We start from the raw sequence: 21,786 nt of genomic DNA on the forward strand, positions 1-21,786 counted from the left end.
CTCATTCCAGAATATGTGTTTCAATTCCTTTCACTCTATAAATATATAATCTCCGTGAAGGTATGTAAAAATATTATAACACTTTACTTCTTCCTATTAAACTATATTAATGCATTAAATGTCAGTTTATTCACATTTACCTTAAGACGTGTGCAGTTATTTTTCCTTTGTATTCAAGGTCAAGTATTGTGTCTTGGGAGACAGCAACATTGCAGACAAAAAATTCCAGAGAAAATGGATAATGCAGTATATGGACATTGGAGGGTTTTGTAAAACTATGTGCGTCCTCTCAAAAATTAATTGGAATGTCCGTTAATAACTATGAAAATTATAAAGAAACTAAGGTTTCAACACCCTCAGGTAAAGTTGGCCGTCAATGGATTTGCCTATTTTGTCATGTTTTGGTTATATAGCTGTAAAACTGTTTTGGATCTTATAAATCCTTGGCTTTCAAATATTTGGCTTTGAGCATCCTGATGAAGGTATATACATTTTATTAACACTTCGGATGCATGAACCTATATAACCTGTTCTTTTCATTTTTTACAGAAGTTATTGCTATTAACTGACCAGTTTACCAATGATAAAATGTGTCAAAAAAGAAGACATTAAAGGCTAGAGGATTCAATGATATTAAAGGTCATAGACTGGCTACTTACCTCATGCCTACAAATAGCGTTTCTTCCTAAAAAAAAACAAAGGATCACAAACAGTGTAGTTCTCAGAAATATGTATTTAGGTCTATCCTCACACAATTCTTTGACACTTTACCTCTAGCTTTTAGTAACAGTTTGATCTTCAAAGCAACAAACTATTGTCTTCTAACCATGTCAACAATTGAAAACTGTGGCATTTCGTATGATAAATATTAGAATAGTAGAAATTCAATTGTTTTAGAGACAATGTAGGTATGTCCAAAGTAATAATTTTGATATCAAAGGTCCATTCTCAATTTTATTTATAAGATAAGAAGCCACCACTTAAAACCTAATACGATTCATATTTAACACAATAAAATGACAAATGTATCTTTATGAAAAATTAAAAGAAGGTTTCATTGGTGGCTTCTGATTGGAAATAATACCAAATTTCCTTCTATTTATATCAATATCAAACTGAAATTAGCAAAAAACAAGGAACAACAATGAGGATCCACAAAATGAAAATATCTAATTCTAATTTCTAATACACTCTGAACAACTTACAAGAATAATCTAATATGTCTTATTGTTCACCTGTATTGTAGGAAAGAAAACATTCATTATCTAATTTCAAATAAAATATTCAAAACATATCTTTCTCTCTGGCCATGGCAACATCAGTTTTATTTTCGATTTATGAGTTTAAATGTCCCTCTGGTATTTTGTGCCTCTCTCCGGTACATATTCCGCCAGTACAGGGATGCCCCATTCATTATCACTTTTTATATTTCAGCGAACTGTGAAAATGGGGTAAAAACTCTAATTTGGCATTAAAATTAGAAAGATCATATCATAAGGAACATGTGTACTAAGTTTCAAGTTGATTGGACTTCAACTTCATCAAAAACTACATCGTCTAAAAACTTGAACCTGAAGTGAGACAGACGAAAGAACGGAGGGTTGACTGACGCACAGACCAGAAAATATAATGCCCATAAATGGGTCATAAAAACCATATCAATGGTCATGTGTTCTGTAAAACCTTTTTAAATGACAACTTTATACACAAACAATTTTTATTGGCAATAATATTCAAATGTATACAACATCATATAAATTGCTTCCTGAGCTATGATTTGAACAGTACATCTTAATTGTTGAAGACATTTTCATCATGTGAATAAAAGGAGATGTGGAATATTTGTCGAATTGGCAATGTCCAAATCCACATTTAATTTCATACATTCATATATGATGTAGTAACATATATATATGAATGTACATCTATCGATACAACAGAACCACAGAAAAAAACAGGTTGGATCCATCTTATCATATTTAGTTTCAATACTAACAATGTTAACAATGTTTAGCATTAGCAACACCGTAACTAAATAATCACAATTCTTTGGGTTTTTTTTAACAATAGATTAAAATACACAATTAGCACTAGATTTGAGAAAATATATTGTAATGAGTGTTAAATAGTTTTGTTCCTTGGCAGTCATGATTCAATAAACATAAATAACATATGCATGATATTCAATTTTACAAATAACAAAAAATATGGTAACATAATATATGTCAAGACTTTGGCAATGCATTTACAAGTTTTATGCAAACTCCTTCCATTTTTAATAGCTTATATTAGTCTTGTATTATTTTAATTTTAGTTTCTTGTGTACAATTTGGAAATTAGTATGGCGTTCATTGTCACTGGACTAGTATATATTTGTTTAGGGGCCAGCTGAAGGACGCCTCCGGGTGCGGGAATTTCTCGCTACATTGAAGACCTGTTGGTGACCCTCTGCTGTTGTTTTTTATTTGGTCAGGTTGTTGTCTCTTTGACACATTCCCCATTTCCATTCTCAATTTTATATTGAAAAGTTAACATTTAGAGATGGAATGAATAATATGTGAACATAAAAGTTGCATAATATGTTAAAGTTAAATACAGACTAAAGATAAAATTATCATAATAAGGTGAGATTCTGTATCTTGTAAAAATATTAAATAAGGATTTTTGGAATTAATGATGTGGATTTATTATTTTCAGCATGAAATAGGATAAATACTTGATGAACAAGGGATGACATTACCATTTTGGTATCAAAGATGCAACATGTATAACGTAACGGTACCCAAATTGCAACGAGTACCCAAATTGCACCTATTTAGCAAAAATAGCAGCAGAAATCTTACAAGATCTCCTAGAGACTAAACAATTTGTATTTTTATGATTTGATACTATACATGTCTTTCAAAATAGGTTAATATATTTAGATATACACAAAACGTTCACAGTACTTATCAACAGATGAAGTGTTTACTGAAAAAGCAAAATGTTCAAAACGTCATCTTTTTAAAATTAGAAAATACAATATGTTTCAATTATTCATTTCTTAAAAAAAGAAGAGTAAGCATGGACAAACATCCAATTGTTCAAAATATTTGAAAAAAATCAACAAAAGCTCTGTTATTCGACTTTTGACGATGCGAATTTAAGCATGGATGCAATTTAAGTACTCCTCATTACAGAATCATTGATGGTTTGGAGGTTAGTTCAGACCAATTTTTCTATGATTCCATATGAAATGAAAATCAAATTGGTGTACCTATATAGTAAAGAAGGATACGGCTACAAAATAAACACAAAATGGAAACTTTTGTCTTAATCATAAAAAAACGTAGTTGAAAAAACTGTCAAAATAGGTGCAATTTGGGTACCGTCACGTTAAAAATTTCACATGAAATTTATAATAATGCTTTAAAATTTGTTTTGAAAATATAATAAATTAATAGTCATAAATTAAAAGACTACATGTATTTAGAGCTAATTCAGATCATTTCATTGGGTAAATGTGTGCAATTTGAGATCAGTTTAATTGTGTTAGACCACTAATGTATATTATATAACAATATCTGTCAGTATATATTGACAATGTTAAGTTTGGTAGCAAAACTAAGTCAAATATACAATTGTCTGTAAAAAGGCAAAGGTAGATCTGATCATCACATATGTGTTTGGATGATTTCCTATTCTAAAGAAGCTAAACCTGTTCAAAACAGCCAAAAGAACATATCTGTCATGTTTGGTTCAGCAGATAAGAGACTAGATTGAACAAATGCTATATGTACTATCATTTGTCAAATCTCAGACATTTCAAAATTTCACTAACACACTTCCATAAGAAGGTAAATATATCCAAACAAGATAGCTCTGACTAGATCAAATATATATACAGACATAAATGTCCTGTTATTTATGCTGTATATGTTCTATTTAAGAATGCCATCTAGAATGAGTACTTGAAGTCCTGATTTGATTCACTGAGACATATAAAGTTGGCGTAAACATGGTAAATGTGGTATACTTTGTACTTCAATTATAAAATAGTTGTACTGTAGCGAGTATGTTTTTGATGGTAAACAAGACATTTTAATTAAATTGGCTTATGTAAAATTATGTCATCAAAAAGTAACCTATAAAAGGCATTAGTCATGCATGTTAATTTTGAGTCTGATCTGCAAATTGCCATAGAAACATGACACAAGAGGCAATAAGTAGAAATAATCGCTACTCAAAATCAAATTGTTATGGTTATACATATATTGGCATTTTTGTAGTTCTTGTATTTCTAATTATTTTGCTCTTTAAAAAAAAATTATGACATTACCTAATAATACTGAATGACAACAGACTTCAAGTGATAGCAATAGCTTACATGATCCATTGGGCCAGTTGAGCTCAACATAAATGTTTAATATATTATAGGTTATCCTACTTTATCATAATAGACTATGAGACAGTAAAGAATAATTACAAATATAATGCCTCAACTTTGGTAAGGATTGAAAAACAGTACCAAATAAGTTAGTTTCATAATACACATCTAAGCTATCATATAAACAAAATTTACAACATTGTCATTGTCTTTATATTCCAAGCTGTAATGATCATGAAAGTTTTGGTTAGGAATATGGTCAAACACTAATGAAATGGTCTTCTGATATGTTTTGGCAAGATGATATTTCTAGATTTGGAAAATCACAATCTTTAGGCTATGCTTGAATTTCCATTCTCAAAATCTCTTCCTTCACTACATGCATAGGAGAAACATTGTAGAATCTAATAACTCTTAAGTTTTTTTTAGATTTTCAACCCTAATTTGATCTTTGGCTTATAAAACTTCCCAATAGATATGATATAAAGGTGCTGATCAACAGCATATTATATCCCTGAGATTACCCCTCAACTTGCAATGTCCATGGTCTGTAATTGTAACAACTGTTTACTACTTGCCGTTGATACATTGGCGTCTGCCAGTTTATACTCTGTCTTAGTCATCACATTTTTCTCTATATAAGTTGTTACTATGGAAACAATGATAATGCACAATAATGAAGTTACCATGGCAAATGTTCGGAATGGAAAATTTTGACCAGAATCCCCATCATAATCTGGATAATAAATAAAGGCTGGCAAGCTGATCGTAGGTTCTCCTGCTCCTACTCTTAATGTCACGCCCACTAGATATCCGACGATAGCACCATAACTGTTCGTCCATTTAAAGTATACAGCACATATCAACTGGGGCAGTACAATCACAAATACAATGTCAGCTGCTAAGATAAATAATCCATACACTATTGGAACAAATATCGATATAACTGTTGCCAATGATCCAACAAATAAAATGGCTAACCTCTGTATCCATAGCAACTCACTGTCAGATGCCTAAGAAGTAAAAAAAAATATCAAGCATGTGATAAATAAAAAAAATCATATTACCAAAGTTCAAAGGTCAAATTCAACACAGACAATGAAATAATAATGTTTTTATTTCAAATTTTTTTATCATATTTGAATCACATTTTTTTTTTATATATTTACATTTATTTATATTTCCCAGTGGTACCCTGTTTATCCAAAGATGCATATAACTGAAAGTGTGCAGAGTTGAATATTTGGAAAACTGCACACAAATAAACTGTTTAATTCTCAGTGTATAATATAATTTCTTGCAGAGTACAACTATAATACTTCAAAGCTAAAATTCCTACCTTGGTTCTAAACAGATGAGCATAAATATTGTTTGTGAACATAGAACTTGATCCCAAGATGGAACTATCCATTGATGACATTACTGCAGCTGAAATGGCTCCCAGGCCTGTAAAGTAAGAGGTAAATATTGAAAATGTCTTTTGACCTTACAACTTGTGAATATCGACCCCTCTGTTTCTGCAGATTTTGGTAAATCCCATATGTTTTTTTTTAATTTGAATTTTTGTCACAAAGAGCTTATCATGAAGCAAATCTATTTAGACTTTGCCAGTCCTACACAAGTGTCTTCCTTATCTAACCATTATATGAACTTAATTGACATCTTCGATAATAGGACTGCACATGCAACTTTGGGCAAAAACTTGACATTGGTGTTTTTTTTTTTTGTGCCAAAATTGTTTAGACCAGCAAAGTCCGTGAACTTGTCACAAAATTTGTCCATACTGTTATTTAGTGATAATATAAGGAAATATTTATCAATTCCTACACTGTATACCTACCAATCACTGCTACAACATTTGGTGTAAAGTTCTGTAATACAAGGGGAAGTACCATACTGCCCATGTTCAGTTCAATAGGGGACTGTCCAAGACTGGTCTTATTCCAATCTGTAAGAACACATACAATACTTTCAAAACCATTATCTTCCATACTTTAAAAGTGCTATTCAGGTTCATATTTCACTCTATTAAGCATGTGTTGTTTAAGTATTTTTTCAAAATATGAAAGTCTAAATAATTAGAAAATACACTCTTGTCTAGATCAATCTGTTGTGCAAAATTAAAATCATTATTTTTATGATGAACAATTAGTCCGTCCAATTCCATTTCATAATTTCAGCAAAATATTTCCACACATCCCAATGTCATCATGTCTGCCAGATGTTTAGCTCTAAAAGTTCTCTGGATAACAATGTGATCAACCATTATAACTGCGTCGGATAGAATGGACCTTATGCAAATGCATGCATGTACATGTATTATACTTTGATTGATTTGGAACATTTAAGGAATGACTAATATTTTTTCTGTCTATGAAGAAATAACATAAAAAATTTGGTGCACACTGTATAACCCGCGTAGCAGGTTATTTAACAGTGTGCACCCCGTTTTTTATGTTATTTCGAATAGACAGAAAAAATATTACAGTCATTTCTTATAATTCAATTCTAAATTCCATTTTAAACCGTAGAAAACCTTGAAAAAACGTTGATGATGTCACGGTCACATGACTAAATCATGTCTATAGTCTGGTTGATTTTTATATTACGCAGCTCATATGTTAAATGCAATCAATTACTTTCTAAAATCTTTTATTATATATGTTTTTTGTACAAGAGTAATCAATTGACTATTAAACAAATTTGATGCTTTATATGTTAACGTGAAATAGGGATTATGTATTTGTGTAGTTATTTTTTATCATGAACATTCTAAAAAGAGTCTGTCGATTTTTAATTTGAAATCTGACTTTTTCTTCACCAGGTCATAATTAAAGTTTAGAAGCATAAAATGATTTGTTTATATACAGCCATATTTTGCTCACACACTGCATTAGCTTTTATTTCAAACGATATTCACACAAAACTGTTAATATGTTTATATAAATCATTGCATTGATTAGTTTAGTATACTTCTATTTTCATTAAACAAAACATAATTAAAATTCCAATAGGCACTACAAGATCCATAGGGGTATCTGCAAAACTGAACTTTTTCAAATCTAAAAACAAGATCTGAATACTGTAAGACTCAGGATATACTTAAATAATCCCATATACAAATAAGATGTGGTATGATTGCCAATGAGACAACTATCACCTGAGTTAAAATGATGTGGATATAAGCAGTTACAGGTCAGCACATGGCCTTCAACAATGAGAAAAACTCATACCAAAGAGTCAGCTATAAAAGGCTGAAGTATAGGTCATAATCGACTGTCCCAAACAGGACCTGTACAAATATAGAACAAAGATCTAAAATACGGTAAATCTGGATGTTTTCAAATCAGTAAAGATCTAAAAATAATTTTATTTATAATGATTTGATTACCTTTGAGATCAAATAAACACTAAAACATTGACATTGTTTTCAAATCACATGCTTGTATTTTGTCATTAACCATATAGCTTTGTTTTTACATATAGTATTTGTCTCTAAAATATCATGTCTAAAAATACTAGATATACTACATTTTTTTCCGGTTATTTTGTACCTGCATTTGTCGCCACAGCTCCTATAATCACAGATGGAATCACAAGAATAACAGCACTACATGCCCCAACCACAGACAAGATCTGTGCCTGTCTTCCTGACCTCACTGATAGTACTCTCTGGAAATAAGCCTGCCATGGAATTGTTCCGAGTGTCTGGAGAAAAAAATAAACACAATCCATTTATCTTGAGGATAAGGGCATTAATACAGCAATATAAATAAGATGTGGTATGAGTGCCAATGAGACATCTTACCATTCAAGTCACAATGTTAACATAAGATAACAATGATAGGTCAAAGAATGGCCTTCAACACAGAGCCTTGGCTCATACATAATAGCAAGCTACTAAGGGCCCCAAATAACTGGTGTAAAATAATTTAAACAGGAAAACCAATGGTCTAATCTATATAATAAACAAGCATGGCATAGAAAATCAAAGTGATGGAAATCACTCATGGAAAGATAAGAAGAGTAGTTTGAATAATTTCATATTAAGGTATGGTGGGGGAAAATGAAATTGTTATTTGGATGGAGAGTTGTCTCATTGGCACTCACACCACATCTTCCTACATCTATTAATAAAGCACTTTTGCTGAAAATTGCATTAACAGCAGGTATTTAGAAGGAAAAGTGCTTTTCCAGTATGAGGAAAAAATGAGCTCAATTAAATAATATGGGTCTCTTAATTTGCGCAATTTTAGTTAAACTGCAGTTTATATCTTATCCAAATAATGTTGCCTGTTCTGTACATGTTGCAAAAAAAACCAAAAAATTGCAAATTAAAAATTCTTCTACTACAATGTAAGTAAATGTTACCAACTATCCTTGTAAGACATAAAATCTAGACCAACAGCTTAGAACGTTAAAGTGTCAACAAAAATAATCTAAAAATGTTGTTTTGGGCATTTTGTAAGTTGAAACATAGGTTATATGACATTGAAGATTAAAAGTTGTAGAGTGCATTTTGATCAATTTTTAAAGTATTTTTCAACACAGGGTATTGAAAATGTACTTTTTCAACGTAAACAAATTAAAAAACTTATTTCATTGAAATGTGGATTATTTCTTGATTGCAAAAATATATATTCACTTCTAATAAAAATTCAAATGACTAAAATAGCATTTTAATTGATTGGGAATAAACTAATAAACAATGGTTTGTTATAATTAAAAGTTTGAAATTTTAAAACTGTTTCAAGCCAAATCCTGATAAAAAAAGTGAACTAATCTAAATTATTGATTACATTTAATTACAGATGATTATTGGAAATTAATTAAGTAAATTATAGGCCTTACTTGAATACCTTTTATATATTCATATTTATATTCATATTTCATTTTTTTTAAAGATCTTGCAATTGTTAATCCATTAATCATTTATCTTTCAGACATAATTTACAGAATCACTTTATGTAATGTAGATCAAAAGAAACAGGCAATAAATATATCTATCACCCTTATATATATCAAACATCTAATATATATATTTGTGCATTCAATTATGAGGTCAAATATTTGTATATTGAATTGTATATTGAAGGATCTATATAATTATGTTAGACAGAGGTTGAAAGGTAATGTGGTCAATTTGATTGACAGTTTAGGAGGTGGGGCATTGTAGTTAAAGGTCTACCTTGTCTCTGATTGTTTGTTGATAATGACAGTTGTCAATCATACTATTGTATCAATACTCAATTATCTAATGGCTAATCAAAATGTTTTAAAAAAAGCCTGCACATCAACGCACCTTAATGACATACATTCTTAAATGAACTGCTCCAAAAATATACCCATTTTTTTCAGTTTATATGTGTATTATGTGCACATACATGAGAACTATAGGGAACTATATTTCAGTATGAATACATTTAGTAATAGTAGCTAACCTGTCGTGTTGTTAGGGAGGCTGGTGCCTAAGTAAAGATTTAGAACAAGTTCTAATCTTTCCAAAAACAGGTTTGGCAAGGACCATGAAGACTTTTTTTCAGATGATATATTTTTTTTCCTGGTCATAGAAGGAACATTTTCATGGAACTAACTGCTTTTTAGTTTCCTTGAACAGTTAATTCTTTTTTGCCTTTGAAAATAGGGGGCTGCAGAAGGGAACATGTTTTACATTTTACATTTGGCATTTCGGGGCCTGATATTTTTGTATCATTTGGTCTCTCGTGGAGAGTTGTCTCATTGGCAAACATATCACATTATCTTTTTTTATATAAGGTATCTGTTAAGCAAACTTACAGTTCTAAACTGATCTGAGTTTTGGTTTTGAACATTTTTAAGATGGTACGGAACACTTTGACTAAAATTAATTTGGCTAGTTTAATTTTCATCTTTAATTTTGATCTTTTGAAAAAAATAAAAAAATAAATAAAAAAAAATTGAATAACACACACATTATCCTATAAAATTTCATTGAATATATAGCAGTTTGACAATCACTAATTTAATTTTAATCAACAAAAAGCTTAATATTTTCTAAATAATAGAACCTGTTTAAAATGTTCTGTTGATTATTACAGAGTTATCTCCCTGTATTTTAAAGTACCACCTTAAAGGTCATAGATCCTTTTAAATGAGACATCAGGCCACACACCTAATGTGATTTAAGGAGGCTCGCGGGTACAAAAATTTCAGACAAAAATTAAACATTTGTTTTTTCATTACAAATTTTATTTATTACACTATTAATTATTACTTTATGATATGGTACAAAAATCAACCAAAAACTTCGATTTGGTTTGGCCCCAGATAACTTTTAAAATGTTTATATCATTGAAAAAGCTCATAATTATCTCCCTTTGGTGCAAAAATGCCACTTTTTGACAATAAGATTGAAATATCTTTTTTAAGTCATCGATGACCTATATTTTTTATTATTGTTTTCAAATAAGCTATACATAAACTAAATAATTGTAACATTTAAGCGATTTCTGTAATTTAGTTCCTTTTTTATTTTGATATTACCTATATTTCTCCTATTAGTTCAACAGAAAAAAAGGACATTAACAAAAATGTATGCTTCTTTCGGAGGCAGATTGTGAGCTTAAATGAACGGTTACCCCATTTTTTTATTTCATTTTTCTATTAAGTATTTGATAAAGTTCATTTATAGAAAAATATAGCAAAATCCTATATTAAAAAAAAAAATTATTTATACCTGCGAGTCCCCTTAAGAGTCTCCTTTTAAATGTCATTAAAAACTCACCATGGCAACAAAGAGATCCCACCATTGACCAGCAAATGAAATATCAAAAGTGCCAATCCAAGTTTCAGATGTTTGGCAGATGTCTCCAACATTTTCATTGGTCAGTATGAATGGCAAACTCAAAACCTGTAAAGGAATTCCCTATATCATCATTTAACATCATGTAGCATGCTGTAAATTCTTAACTTCATGAAAGAGTTTTCACTTTCTTGTGAGAGTTAGTTCGCTATGAGTATTTAACAATTGAAACTATGATAGAAACAAAAATATGTAAAAATACGTAAAACTGTAAAAGAATCATGGACACATCTGGTATGCCATAAAAATTTATAGTTAGCCTTTAATATACTATATAAATAGAAATATAGACAGATTTCTGTCAGATCTGTTGATTATATTCATAAAGCATCAAAAATATTTACTATTCAGATCACCAGCATGTAATAAAATCAATTGATAAATAACATGAATGCACAAGAAAATGTACTAACCAATCCAAATGTAATAAATATTAACTGCACTATGTCTGTATATGCTACAGAAACCATTTGACCAATCATAGTGTAAATAATAGTTACTGCTGATGATGTTACTATGGCAACAGTCAAAGGAATGTTCACAATCACACTCAAGCTTGTACCTAAAATCAGAGGATTTTACTATGGCAACAGTTAATTCAAACTTAATAATCACACTCACGCTTATCCCTAAAAATGACAAATGATGTTACTATGGCAACAGTCAATGGAATGTTATCATTCACACTCAAGCTTGTTCCTAAAGATTAACAAGAATTCAGAGATTGTTGTATGGCAAAACAAATTCCCCCTCTGGTTAAAAATTCATTGTACTGGAACAAAATGCTAACTCAATTGGTGATTTGAAATTTTTATATAGTTAGACCATGACAAGTATTATAGATCAAGCTATAATTTTGTAAGATTTCAATAATTTATGGTCCTCTAACTTAGAAAATTCATGCAAATAATCAGTTTCCCACACTTTGTTTTTTGTCATGCTAAAGGATCTTGATAAGAAATTTGTTACATAACTTAACCATGACAAGTTATAGATCAACTTCTAATTTTGTTTCCAACAATAATATTTTGCAGTGTTATATGGTCCCTGATCTTAGTAGCAACAATTATTTTATGCACTATTTGGTAATGTTTGAAACATTGATTTTTCTGGACCAGGGTGGAAAACATGAGGGGGGAGGGTCAATTGCATATAACAAGTTTGTATCCTCTTTCAAAAATTTTGTTGCAAAATGACCAAGTTCCAAACTCAGGAAGAATTGGAAAGTGTTGGAATTTGGTTGTGTCCAACACGTTCAAAATTTTAAGAGTTCAAAAAAAAAATATTAAGGAAACACCAATATGTTTTATCTTGAATGCTCTATGCCAATATTCTCCCTAATCTAATGCACATATTTCAATCATGTATCACGTTGCATGTTAAATTGTTCATTTCATGATAATTTATGTCCATCTTACCTAATGCTGATAAAATAGATGCAGTCCAGAAAATATCTCCACATAGTGATGCTAGGTAGACCATAAACACCAAAGTATTACCATAAACCTCTTGGAAAGGGTCCAACATTGTTAAGTAATTTTGGTCCCTCATTTTCTTGGCAAATACCAAACCACCTTAGGAAAAAATTATATAATATGACAACTAAGGAAAAACGGTACAATGTAACCTTCAATGAAACAAAAAGCGAACTAAAATTTGCATAAAAATGCACATCCTAATTCTCAAGACGGATGTAAATGAATGTAATAAGGATAAGAAAAGATCTGAAATAAGTTTTCTTTATTCATTTAGTAAGTGTTAGTATTGCATATCTATAAGCCATGTACAGATTACTGTACCTATACCTCTAATTTAACTATTTTTTTAATGAAAATCGTTAGAAATAACATTAATGGTTAATTTACTTTGTAACTTTGTCTCTTTCGTATATACAATGACATTAAACCTTGCATATCTTATGTCAATATGGGAAATTTTCTGTATAATGTTGTGATTTTTATAAGATGTGCATTTCTTCTAATACATAACTGTGCATCAGTCTTAGTTTTTGTAAAGCGAAAAACTTACAACAATGTTTTACATCTTTTGACAACCATTCACCTAGCATAAAGATGCAGGAGCTATTTAAATATAGTATATATATTTACATTAACTTACCCACAATAAGTCCAATGAATATACCAAATGGTGCTAAGGTCCATACAAGACCACTGGTTGCTATGGATTCTGCTGTTCCATTTATGTAACCTCCTCCAACTGTTGTTGCTATTGAAAACAAACAGAATAATAAATAAATTTAACACTTTTTATGTACAAATGTAACCAAGAATGTGTCCCCAGTACATGGATGCCCCATCCGCACTATCATTTTCTATGTTCAGTGGACCGTGAAAATGGGGGAAAATCTCTAATTTGGCATTAAAATTAGAAAGATCATATCATAGTGAACATGTGTACTAAGTTTCAAGTTGATTGGACTTCAACTTCATCAAAAACTACCTTGACCAAAAACTTTAACCTGAAGCAGGACAGATGGACGAACGGAAGGACGGACCAAATGTCTTTCCAAGACGCTGACATAAGATTTCTATTTACTTATACTTAAGTTATTGTCTGGAATCCAGATGTCTTCCATTGAAGCTGACGAGGATGACAACCACATGACAACATGATACAATTTTTTTGCAGACGTATTAAAATTAATATAATCTACTTTAATAAATTAGGTATTTTTTCTAAATCTATATGACTTTTAAGAACTTTTTTTAACAAGATTACCAGTAATAGTTTTGTAGTTTCTTCCAGAAAAAGGTTTCATATGAATAAAAAACAAGAATGTGTCCAAAGTACACGAATGCCCCACTCGCACTATCATTTTCCATGTTCAATGGACCGTGAAATTGGATAAAAAATATAATTAGGCATTAAAATTAGAAAGATAATATCATAGGGAACATGTGTACTAAGTTTCAAGTTGATTGGACTTCAACTTTATCAAAAACTACCTTGACCAAAAACTTTAACCTGAAACATGCACTTTCATTTTCTATGTTCAGTGGACCGTGAAATTGGGGTCAAAAGTTTAATTTGGCTTTAAAATTAGAAAGATCATATCATAAGGAACATGTGTACTAAGTTTCAAGTTGATTGGATTTCAACTTCATCAAAAACTACCTTGACCAAAACTTTAACCTGAAGCGGGACAGACGGACGAACGAACGGACAGACAGACAAACAGACAGACAGACGGACGAACGGACCCACAGACCACAAAACATAATGCCCATATATGGGACATAAAAATAATTGTTTTTTGTTAATTTGCACATGATCATACACTATAGTCACAATTGACAAAGGCTTGATTTTTGTTTGTTTTTTACTATAATAAAGCAATGACAATACACTGCTGGAAATTGTGCAGGATAACAATATGGTGAACAAAGCAAATTTGTTGAAATGGTATTGTTTACCTGTCATAGTAAATATTCCAACAGCTGTACTTATATCTCTTCCTGCCACAATGGACGACTCCATTGCCGTCATACTGGTGGACTTCTTTTTACGACGAGCTGCCACAATACCAACAACTAGAATCACAATGTAAAACAACAACAGCACAACTAGTCCAACAACATTTATTGTCATGGTGAAGAGTAGTGGTCAGTCCTCTGTAGCAAAACTTTCAGATATTATTTCAACTAGTCACAACTTGTGTTACACTGTATACCTATTACAAAGAAGAAATATCTGAAAATATTATTTGAAATTCTGTTTCAAGTACACCAATGCAAGTAAAAAAACAGAAAAGTAAAACAGAAAAAAATAACAGAAGGGAGTGAATAAGACCTGCTAAATAGCTGGCATGTCAGTAACTAAATAGTTCTTTGTTAATGTATGTATCATTGTCATTTTGTTTGGTTTCTTCTTTCATTGTCTGTTACCTACAATGTATTCTGACATCAGACTCCGACTTCTGAGTTTGAATGTGTGTATTGTTGTGTGTTTGTTTTTTCTACATTGGCTGGAGGTATAGGGGAGGATTGAGATATCAACAAACATGTTTTACCCTGCCACGTTTTGGCGCCTGTCCCAAGTCAGGAGCCTCTGGCCTTTGTTATTCTAGTATGATTTTTATTTTTTTTATTTTCTTTCATATATTTTGGAGTTTAGTATGACATCCATTATTGCTGAACTGATGTACATTTTTGGGCCAGCAGGTGCAGGATTTTCTGGCTGCATTGAAGACACATAGGTGGCCTTCGGCTGTTGTCTGCTCTTTGGTCGGGTTGTTTTCTCTTTCACACATTCCCCATTTCCATTCTCAATATTTCACTAATTTCATTTTAAAAATCTGAGTACACATAAATCTGTGTAACTGAAAAGTTTTATAGCATGATTGAATGATACCAGATCTCGCTTATTATTTTTTCAGAATCCTGAATCTCGCTTCTTGTTGCCATAATAGTGCATGTAGTTTCCCATGTCCTGTCCGACTTTATTTCCTGTTTTCACTCTACATGTACGTTATTTAACATTTTAAGTTTCATGTGTCAAGCTTTAAAAAAATCAGCCAAGCCCACCCTATAGGATAGAAGAAGGTTAAACTTGTCCACATCATAATATGGATAGTTGAAGTTCCCATGGATAGAAACCAGTGCATGTGATGTTACATATTTGTTTTTCGTTCATTTTTGTACATAAATTAGGTCGTTAGTTTTCTTGTTTGGATTGTCCTGCATTTGTCAAATCGGGACTTTTATAACTGACTATGTGGTATGGGCTTTGCTCATTGTTGAAGGCCGTACGGTGACCTATAGTTGTTAATTTCTGTGTCATTTGGTCTTTTGTGGAGAGTTGTCTCATTGACAATCATACCACATCTTCTTTTTTATATGGACACATAATTCAGATCATCTGTCTTTAAGCGCTGTTTTTCAAATATTCTTCAAAAGATTACATTTCTCTCATTACACCAGATTACATCAGTGTGATCAAACCCAAAATACACGTGTTGTTTTGTCTTCTATTTATTTTTATTCACCGTTGTTTTGATTCTTACCTTTCAAAAGTAAATAACCGGTTTCATTAAACACTTAAGCAACACTGATGATATAGAATATCCAATAACCACAAGTAATATTTGTTACAAAAACGTATAACAATGTACTTCTTCATTCATAAAGAAGGGTTCAAGTTTTAAACCCAAATAAGAAACTGTGAAAATTTGTAATGCATAACTTATAGTTTTTTTATCTATAAGTTAATAATAACAAATCACCCAAAGATAAAATCAAGGAAAATAACTGTCGCTGGTCAGTGGCGGATCCAGGGGAGGGTGCCGGGGCCATGAACCCCCCTTTTTTTTGGACGATCAATGCATTTGAATGGGGACATATAGTTGGAACCCCCCCCTTTTATCCTGGGTTGGGAACCCACCTTTTTAAAATGGCTGGATCCGCCCCTGCTCAGGTATGAAAAGAATAATATTCATTTTTGTAGAAGGATGATTAATGTATCATTTTGGGAAAAGTTGAAAAATTATATTTTGTTTTTAGGGTTTTGATTCTCATGAAGTTAAAAAAATAATTTGAGAGCTCAAGTTAGTGTGAACATTGGATGTGTGAACATGCAGGGAGGATAGTGATAAATTGGAGATTTGTATTCTCCAAGGGATGAATTTATCCCTCATTTGATCATCAAGGTGATTTCCCCCTTCCCCCTAATTATTTAGAGACAAGGAATGACAAGGATTCAAGAAGGTTGAGCAAGCATATGACTCCATAAGAATATATATGAAAATATAGAATTAACTTTCAATAACAAAAAATCAAGTTATATATAGAACATATGATTTTCCTCCAATTATTTCATTTTGGGGGTATTATTTTTTCCATTTGTACCTAATAATGTTATTTTTTTCATTTGGCTCATAAATTACAGTCATTTTTGTGTGTGTGTGTTTGTTTTTTAATCTTTTAACATAAATCAAAGACCTGCCTTCTAATTGGGTTACTCCCACTTACAAATTATATATCTAGAAAATTGTCACCTATAATCTTTTTACTAAGAAAAAAAAATTGCATCCTTGTCAGTTCTTAATTGTTAATCCCATACTTCCCCTTTGTGACATCAAATGTGCTGGACCTCAGGTCTTAATATTAACTTTGAATCAGATTTATCCTGATTTCTGGTATTGGAATTTATGTTTTTACTGTAGAAAAATAAATTCACATAATATGGAACTTTTTGGCCTATATTGTTTTGTTCTATCCCCACAATTTCATCATGTTTTTACTCATAGCTGAAATTTTACAAAATATGCAAAAAAAAACTGTTTTCAGCAATTAACAGGTGACCCTGAACTAATGAATACCTGGTAAATTGTGACAAGGGAGATAATTTGACTACTGAGTAAATTGTGACAAGGGAGATAATTTGAATACTGTGTAAATTGTGTCAAGGGAGATAATTTGAGTACTGGGTATATTGTGACAAGGGAGATAATTGAATACTGGGTAAATTGTGACAAGGGAGATAATTTTAGTACTGGGTATATTGTGGACAAGGGAGATAATTTGAGTACTGGGTATATTGTGACAAGGGAGATAATTGAATACCTGGTAAATTGTGACAAGGGAGATAATTTGAATATAGAACATTATGATTTTGGAGGATTTAGTATTTGTGTGATTCACATAGTAACATAATTTAAATGTTTTGAACTTCATTAAGTTACCATAAAATGTTTGAACTTAATGAATTTTGATTGTCGAAAGGGAAATATCTGACTAGTCAAAAATTGTATCTGCATGGAAACAATCATTAATGTCATTTGAAAACCATTAATGCTAACTCATATTTTCAACTGAAAAAGATGAACATGGAGAACTATAAGTAAAGTAAAATAAGATGACTTTACGATTTAAGGATATTGGGAAGTAGGACCTGTGGCCAAAGGGAAGTCAGTCGAAATGGTAGCCTTAAAAGTGTTGTCCAAAATTAGGAAAAAAATATTTAGAACTTTACACTGACATTATACTTTCACTTTACATTCATATTAGACATTGATTTATTTTAAAACATATTTATTTATACACTTACCATTAGAATAGTCTAAGATAAAAAAAAAATTAAGATAAAGAAGATTACAAAAATTACTGATTCACTCTGAATTTAATCATTTCATTTGCATTGTATATAGTTGGATCATTTTCTGTTCAAGATTACATTATTACATATATTTCTTATAGCAACGTCAACAATAAACAATGATGACTTCCCATACCAGATACAAATTTTTTTCCGTTAGAGATTCTAATTTTTTATACTTTGTCAAGAAGACATCTATCTAATTGTCTTAACATGTCAAGAGATGCACTTTACCTAAGCGTGTTTGTCAATTTAGCGTGATAGGAAAATGTTGTATCTGATAAAGCTTTTAAATGTCTTGGAAATAAAATATAAAATAAACAGCTGAAAAATGTAAGAAGGCACTAAAGGGACATTAAAAAAATAACACATCAGATAAAGGCAAACAATACCATATGGCCAAGAGTAAAATATGCATGCAACATTCCACAAAACACTAAATAGAAACTGAAGACCAAGCAATACAAACCCAATAAAATGGTGATGAAACCAGGCTCTTGGAAATATGATCCAGGAGTTTATGAGATAGTTCCATGAAGGTCATTTGAAATCATTTGATATTGGTGCATTACTTCCAATGAACCGTCTGTAAATATCAATTTCAAAACGAAACTTACAAATTACTTCAATGTTTTGCAAGTATTAATAAGACATCAAAAGTTTCTTAAATATTTATTTTATTACCTTTTTTTATGTAAAATTAAAGCATCTTTATAGACAAAATCAAACAATATCAAAACAAATATATGTCATGATTTACAGCTGATTTCCTAATGCTTGTAAAGAAAAACTTTCGCTGGCTTGCATGCTTTGTTTGTATAAAGGTTAGCTTAAGCATTGTTATTAAGATTAACATCTCCAAACAATATAGACAGGTATTATTAAACAAGTATATATTATATTTAAATTTGATTGAAAATTATCCCAATTACAATTGTCAATATACAAAGCAAGCAAGCTAACCAGAGCCTTACCCTGCATGCATTAGGAAATTAGCTGTAACACAAAAAGAATATAAATAATGTAAATAATCTACATCCATGATAAATATTGCAGTTTAAATAAAAACAAATATAAAATACACAAAATGGAATTACCTGTAAATATTTACAGCATTAAACATTCATCTGTCAAACTTGCTTCTATAAAGGTTTAAAATCCACTCCTGTATATTCAGAAATTATTGCCTGCATTTATTGTTGCAATTTTGTCATTTTAGACTATAATGCTATTTTAGTTTTTGTGATATAAAAAATTTCAATCTTAAATTATAGAGATTATAACCCTGTTGCATTTTTCGCAATAATAAAAACATTGCAATAATATTTGTCTGTTTATTTCTACAACTTTATGCAAAAAACATACTACATATTACAATCCACCTGTGTTGATGAAGGAAATACATGTGGCCAATCAATAAGTACCAGAACCCTCATGTTCACAAAGATAAATGTGGTCAATCAATAAGTACCAGAACCCTCATGTTCACAAAGATAAGTCAATGTGAATCAAATATAAGCAAAAAAACAGTTACACAGTCAAAACAATGATATAAAATTTTCTTTTTCTGCAGTTCTAAAAATACACTATCCATAAAAAATAACATAAAAATACCATACAAACATTTATAATAACTCTTCGCAATCACAAACTTCTATAATAATAAAATGGAATCCTGGTACCAAAGTTGGAATGATTTACTTTTAATATACAGCATGTTTAATCATATTGTCAATGCTATGAACCTTTCACAATCTGAATACTAGTATCATACAGTTCCCTTTTCAAAGCTTTGCTTTTAAGGATCTGTCAACACTCTGTTGTAGTTTCAGTTCTGGCAATAATTACATCAGCCAATAAAATTTCAGCCTTCTAAATTTTGAACAACAAAACAAGAGGTTTCAGAAAGGTCTTAAAAAACAGAACATGGAATGGAGAGTTTTTCAGATCCTTGTAAACAGTGCTTGGACACAGGATTGTATTCTAATCAGATTGTACATTTCATATCTTGATCAGTAAATAATATAAATTAAGAATCTATTGAAAACTTTATAATAAAGATTATTGACCAACAGACAAAACTGTTACTTCAGGAAATAATATGGCGTTCATTATCACTGGACTAGTATATATTTGTTTAGGGGCCAGCTGAAGGACGCCCCTGGGTGCGGGAATTTCTCGTTACATTGAAGCCCTGTTGGTGACCCTCTGCTGTTGTTTTTTATTTGGTCGGATTGTTGTCTCATTGACACATTCTCCATTTCCATTCTCAATTTTATTAAAATCTGATACCTCAGTCATCAATAAATAGGATTTATTCAAGCATGTAAAGGGGTATATTATTTCATCATATAAATTTTCCAGGATAATATCATTATTTGAGCAATATTTTATAAAAAAAATAATCTTGTAAGGTTATAGACAAAGCATTTGTGAAAGCGTTAAAATTATTTAAAATATAACATTAAGCCTAACCACAATAAAAATACATAACAATGAAAGACAGTTGTTTAATATATTGTAAACAGGAATGAAAAAAAGTGAAGGAATGTTATAAGACAGGTGTGTTAGCTAACTAAATTTAAATTAAAAAAAATATTTATGAATGTTCATTTTAAAAATAGACATATACTGCCTTCTCCTCTTTCCGGTGTATACCTGATTCCGGTGTAATTTTAAAATCCGGGTTTTTGTTGTCATAAAAGCACGTGCATGGCTCGGAGGTTACAGACAACTGGTTTCCCGCTGTATGTCAACGGATGTAAATACGTCAAACAGTCTTTATTACAGGTAAACAAATATTTATAAGCTCAACATAGTGTTTTTTCGTCCATTCTAAAACCATTGATATGTCATGAAATTTCAAGCGATCTAAAAATATTTAATATTCATCCAAAATCAATCTACTGTTATTGATTTATCGTCTGCCATGTGCAAATCGTCCCAAACAACAGTCACGTGATAATAAAACGTTCTAATGACTCTGGAAAAATCTATGGAAAGCTTGCTTAACAAAAATGAACAATTTTACAATGCTTTTAGAAAAAGTTATTTATCATTTTTTATGTTATTGAAAACAATTTCTGTTGATTGAATATTCAATTGAAATTTTTATAAATGGACACGAAAAGAACATTTACCATAGATTACTGTGCTGAAAAGACAAAATATTGCACAATGATATATAACAAATGCTGCTATACAGTACAAGTTAAATTATTGCAGCTATATATGAAAAAAAAAAACATTTTGCTAACAATTTGATTCAAAGCAGATTTTAGTTTTTACTGGTCATTTTTTCATGTTGTAAGTGTTTATGAGTGTTAATTTTTATTACAGATATCTTCAATTCTGCAGTGATGATTATGAACATTAGTGTTTTGAGAAGACGGAATAGTTCTTTACGAACGTAAACTGCAACACAGAACAATATTTTTTCCATTATTCTGATTCAAACAAACACATA

At 30.7% G+C, this 21,786-nt stretch overlaps 1 protein-coding gene across 2 annotated transcripts; it reads right to left on the bottom strand.

The window, feature by feature from the left end:
- Positions 1–4,506: 4,506 nt before the first annotated feature.
- On the bottom strand, positions 4,507–16,200 carry LOC143079050 (high-affinity choline transporter 1-like). Of its 2 annotated transcripts, none has more exons than XM_076254187.1 (10): positions 16,129–16,200; positions 14,642–14,918; positions 13,326–13,433; positions 12,626–12,781; positions 11,621–11,769; positions 11,130–11,255; positions 7,921–8,074; positions 6,207–6,314; positions 5,706–5,812; positions 4,507–5,379 (listed from the first exon to the last, which is right to left on the bottom strand). In XM_076254187.1, exons 2-10 carry the CDS (start codon positions 14,814–14,816, stop codon positions 4,894–4,896), a joined length of 1,569 nt encoding a protein of 522 aa, XP_076110302.1. In that variant the 5' UTR covers positions 14,817–14,918; positions 16,129–16,200; the 3' UTR covers positions 4,507–4,893. The 2 variants fall into 2 exon arrangements, with proteins under 2 accessions (XP_076110302.1, XP_076110303.1); XM_076254188.1 differs by having other exon boundaries at positions 14,642–14,898; positions 16,129–16,193.
- Between the last annotated feature and the right edge of the window lie 5,586 nt (positions 16,201–21,786).

Source organism: Mytilus galloprovincialis, chromosome 6, assembly GCF_965363235.1.
Source record: "Mytilus galloprovincialis chromosome 6, xbMytGall1.hap1.1, whole genome shotgun sequence".
Taxonomy (NCBI): domain Eukaryota; kingdom Metazoa; phylum Mollusca; class Bivalvia; order Mytilida; family Mytilidae; genus Mytilus; species Mytilus galloprovincialis.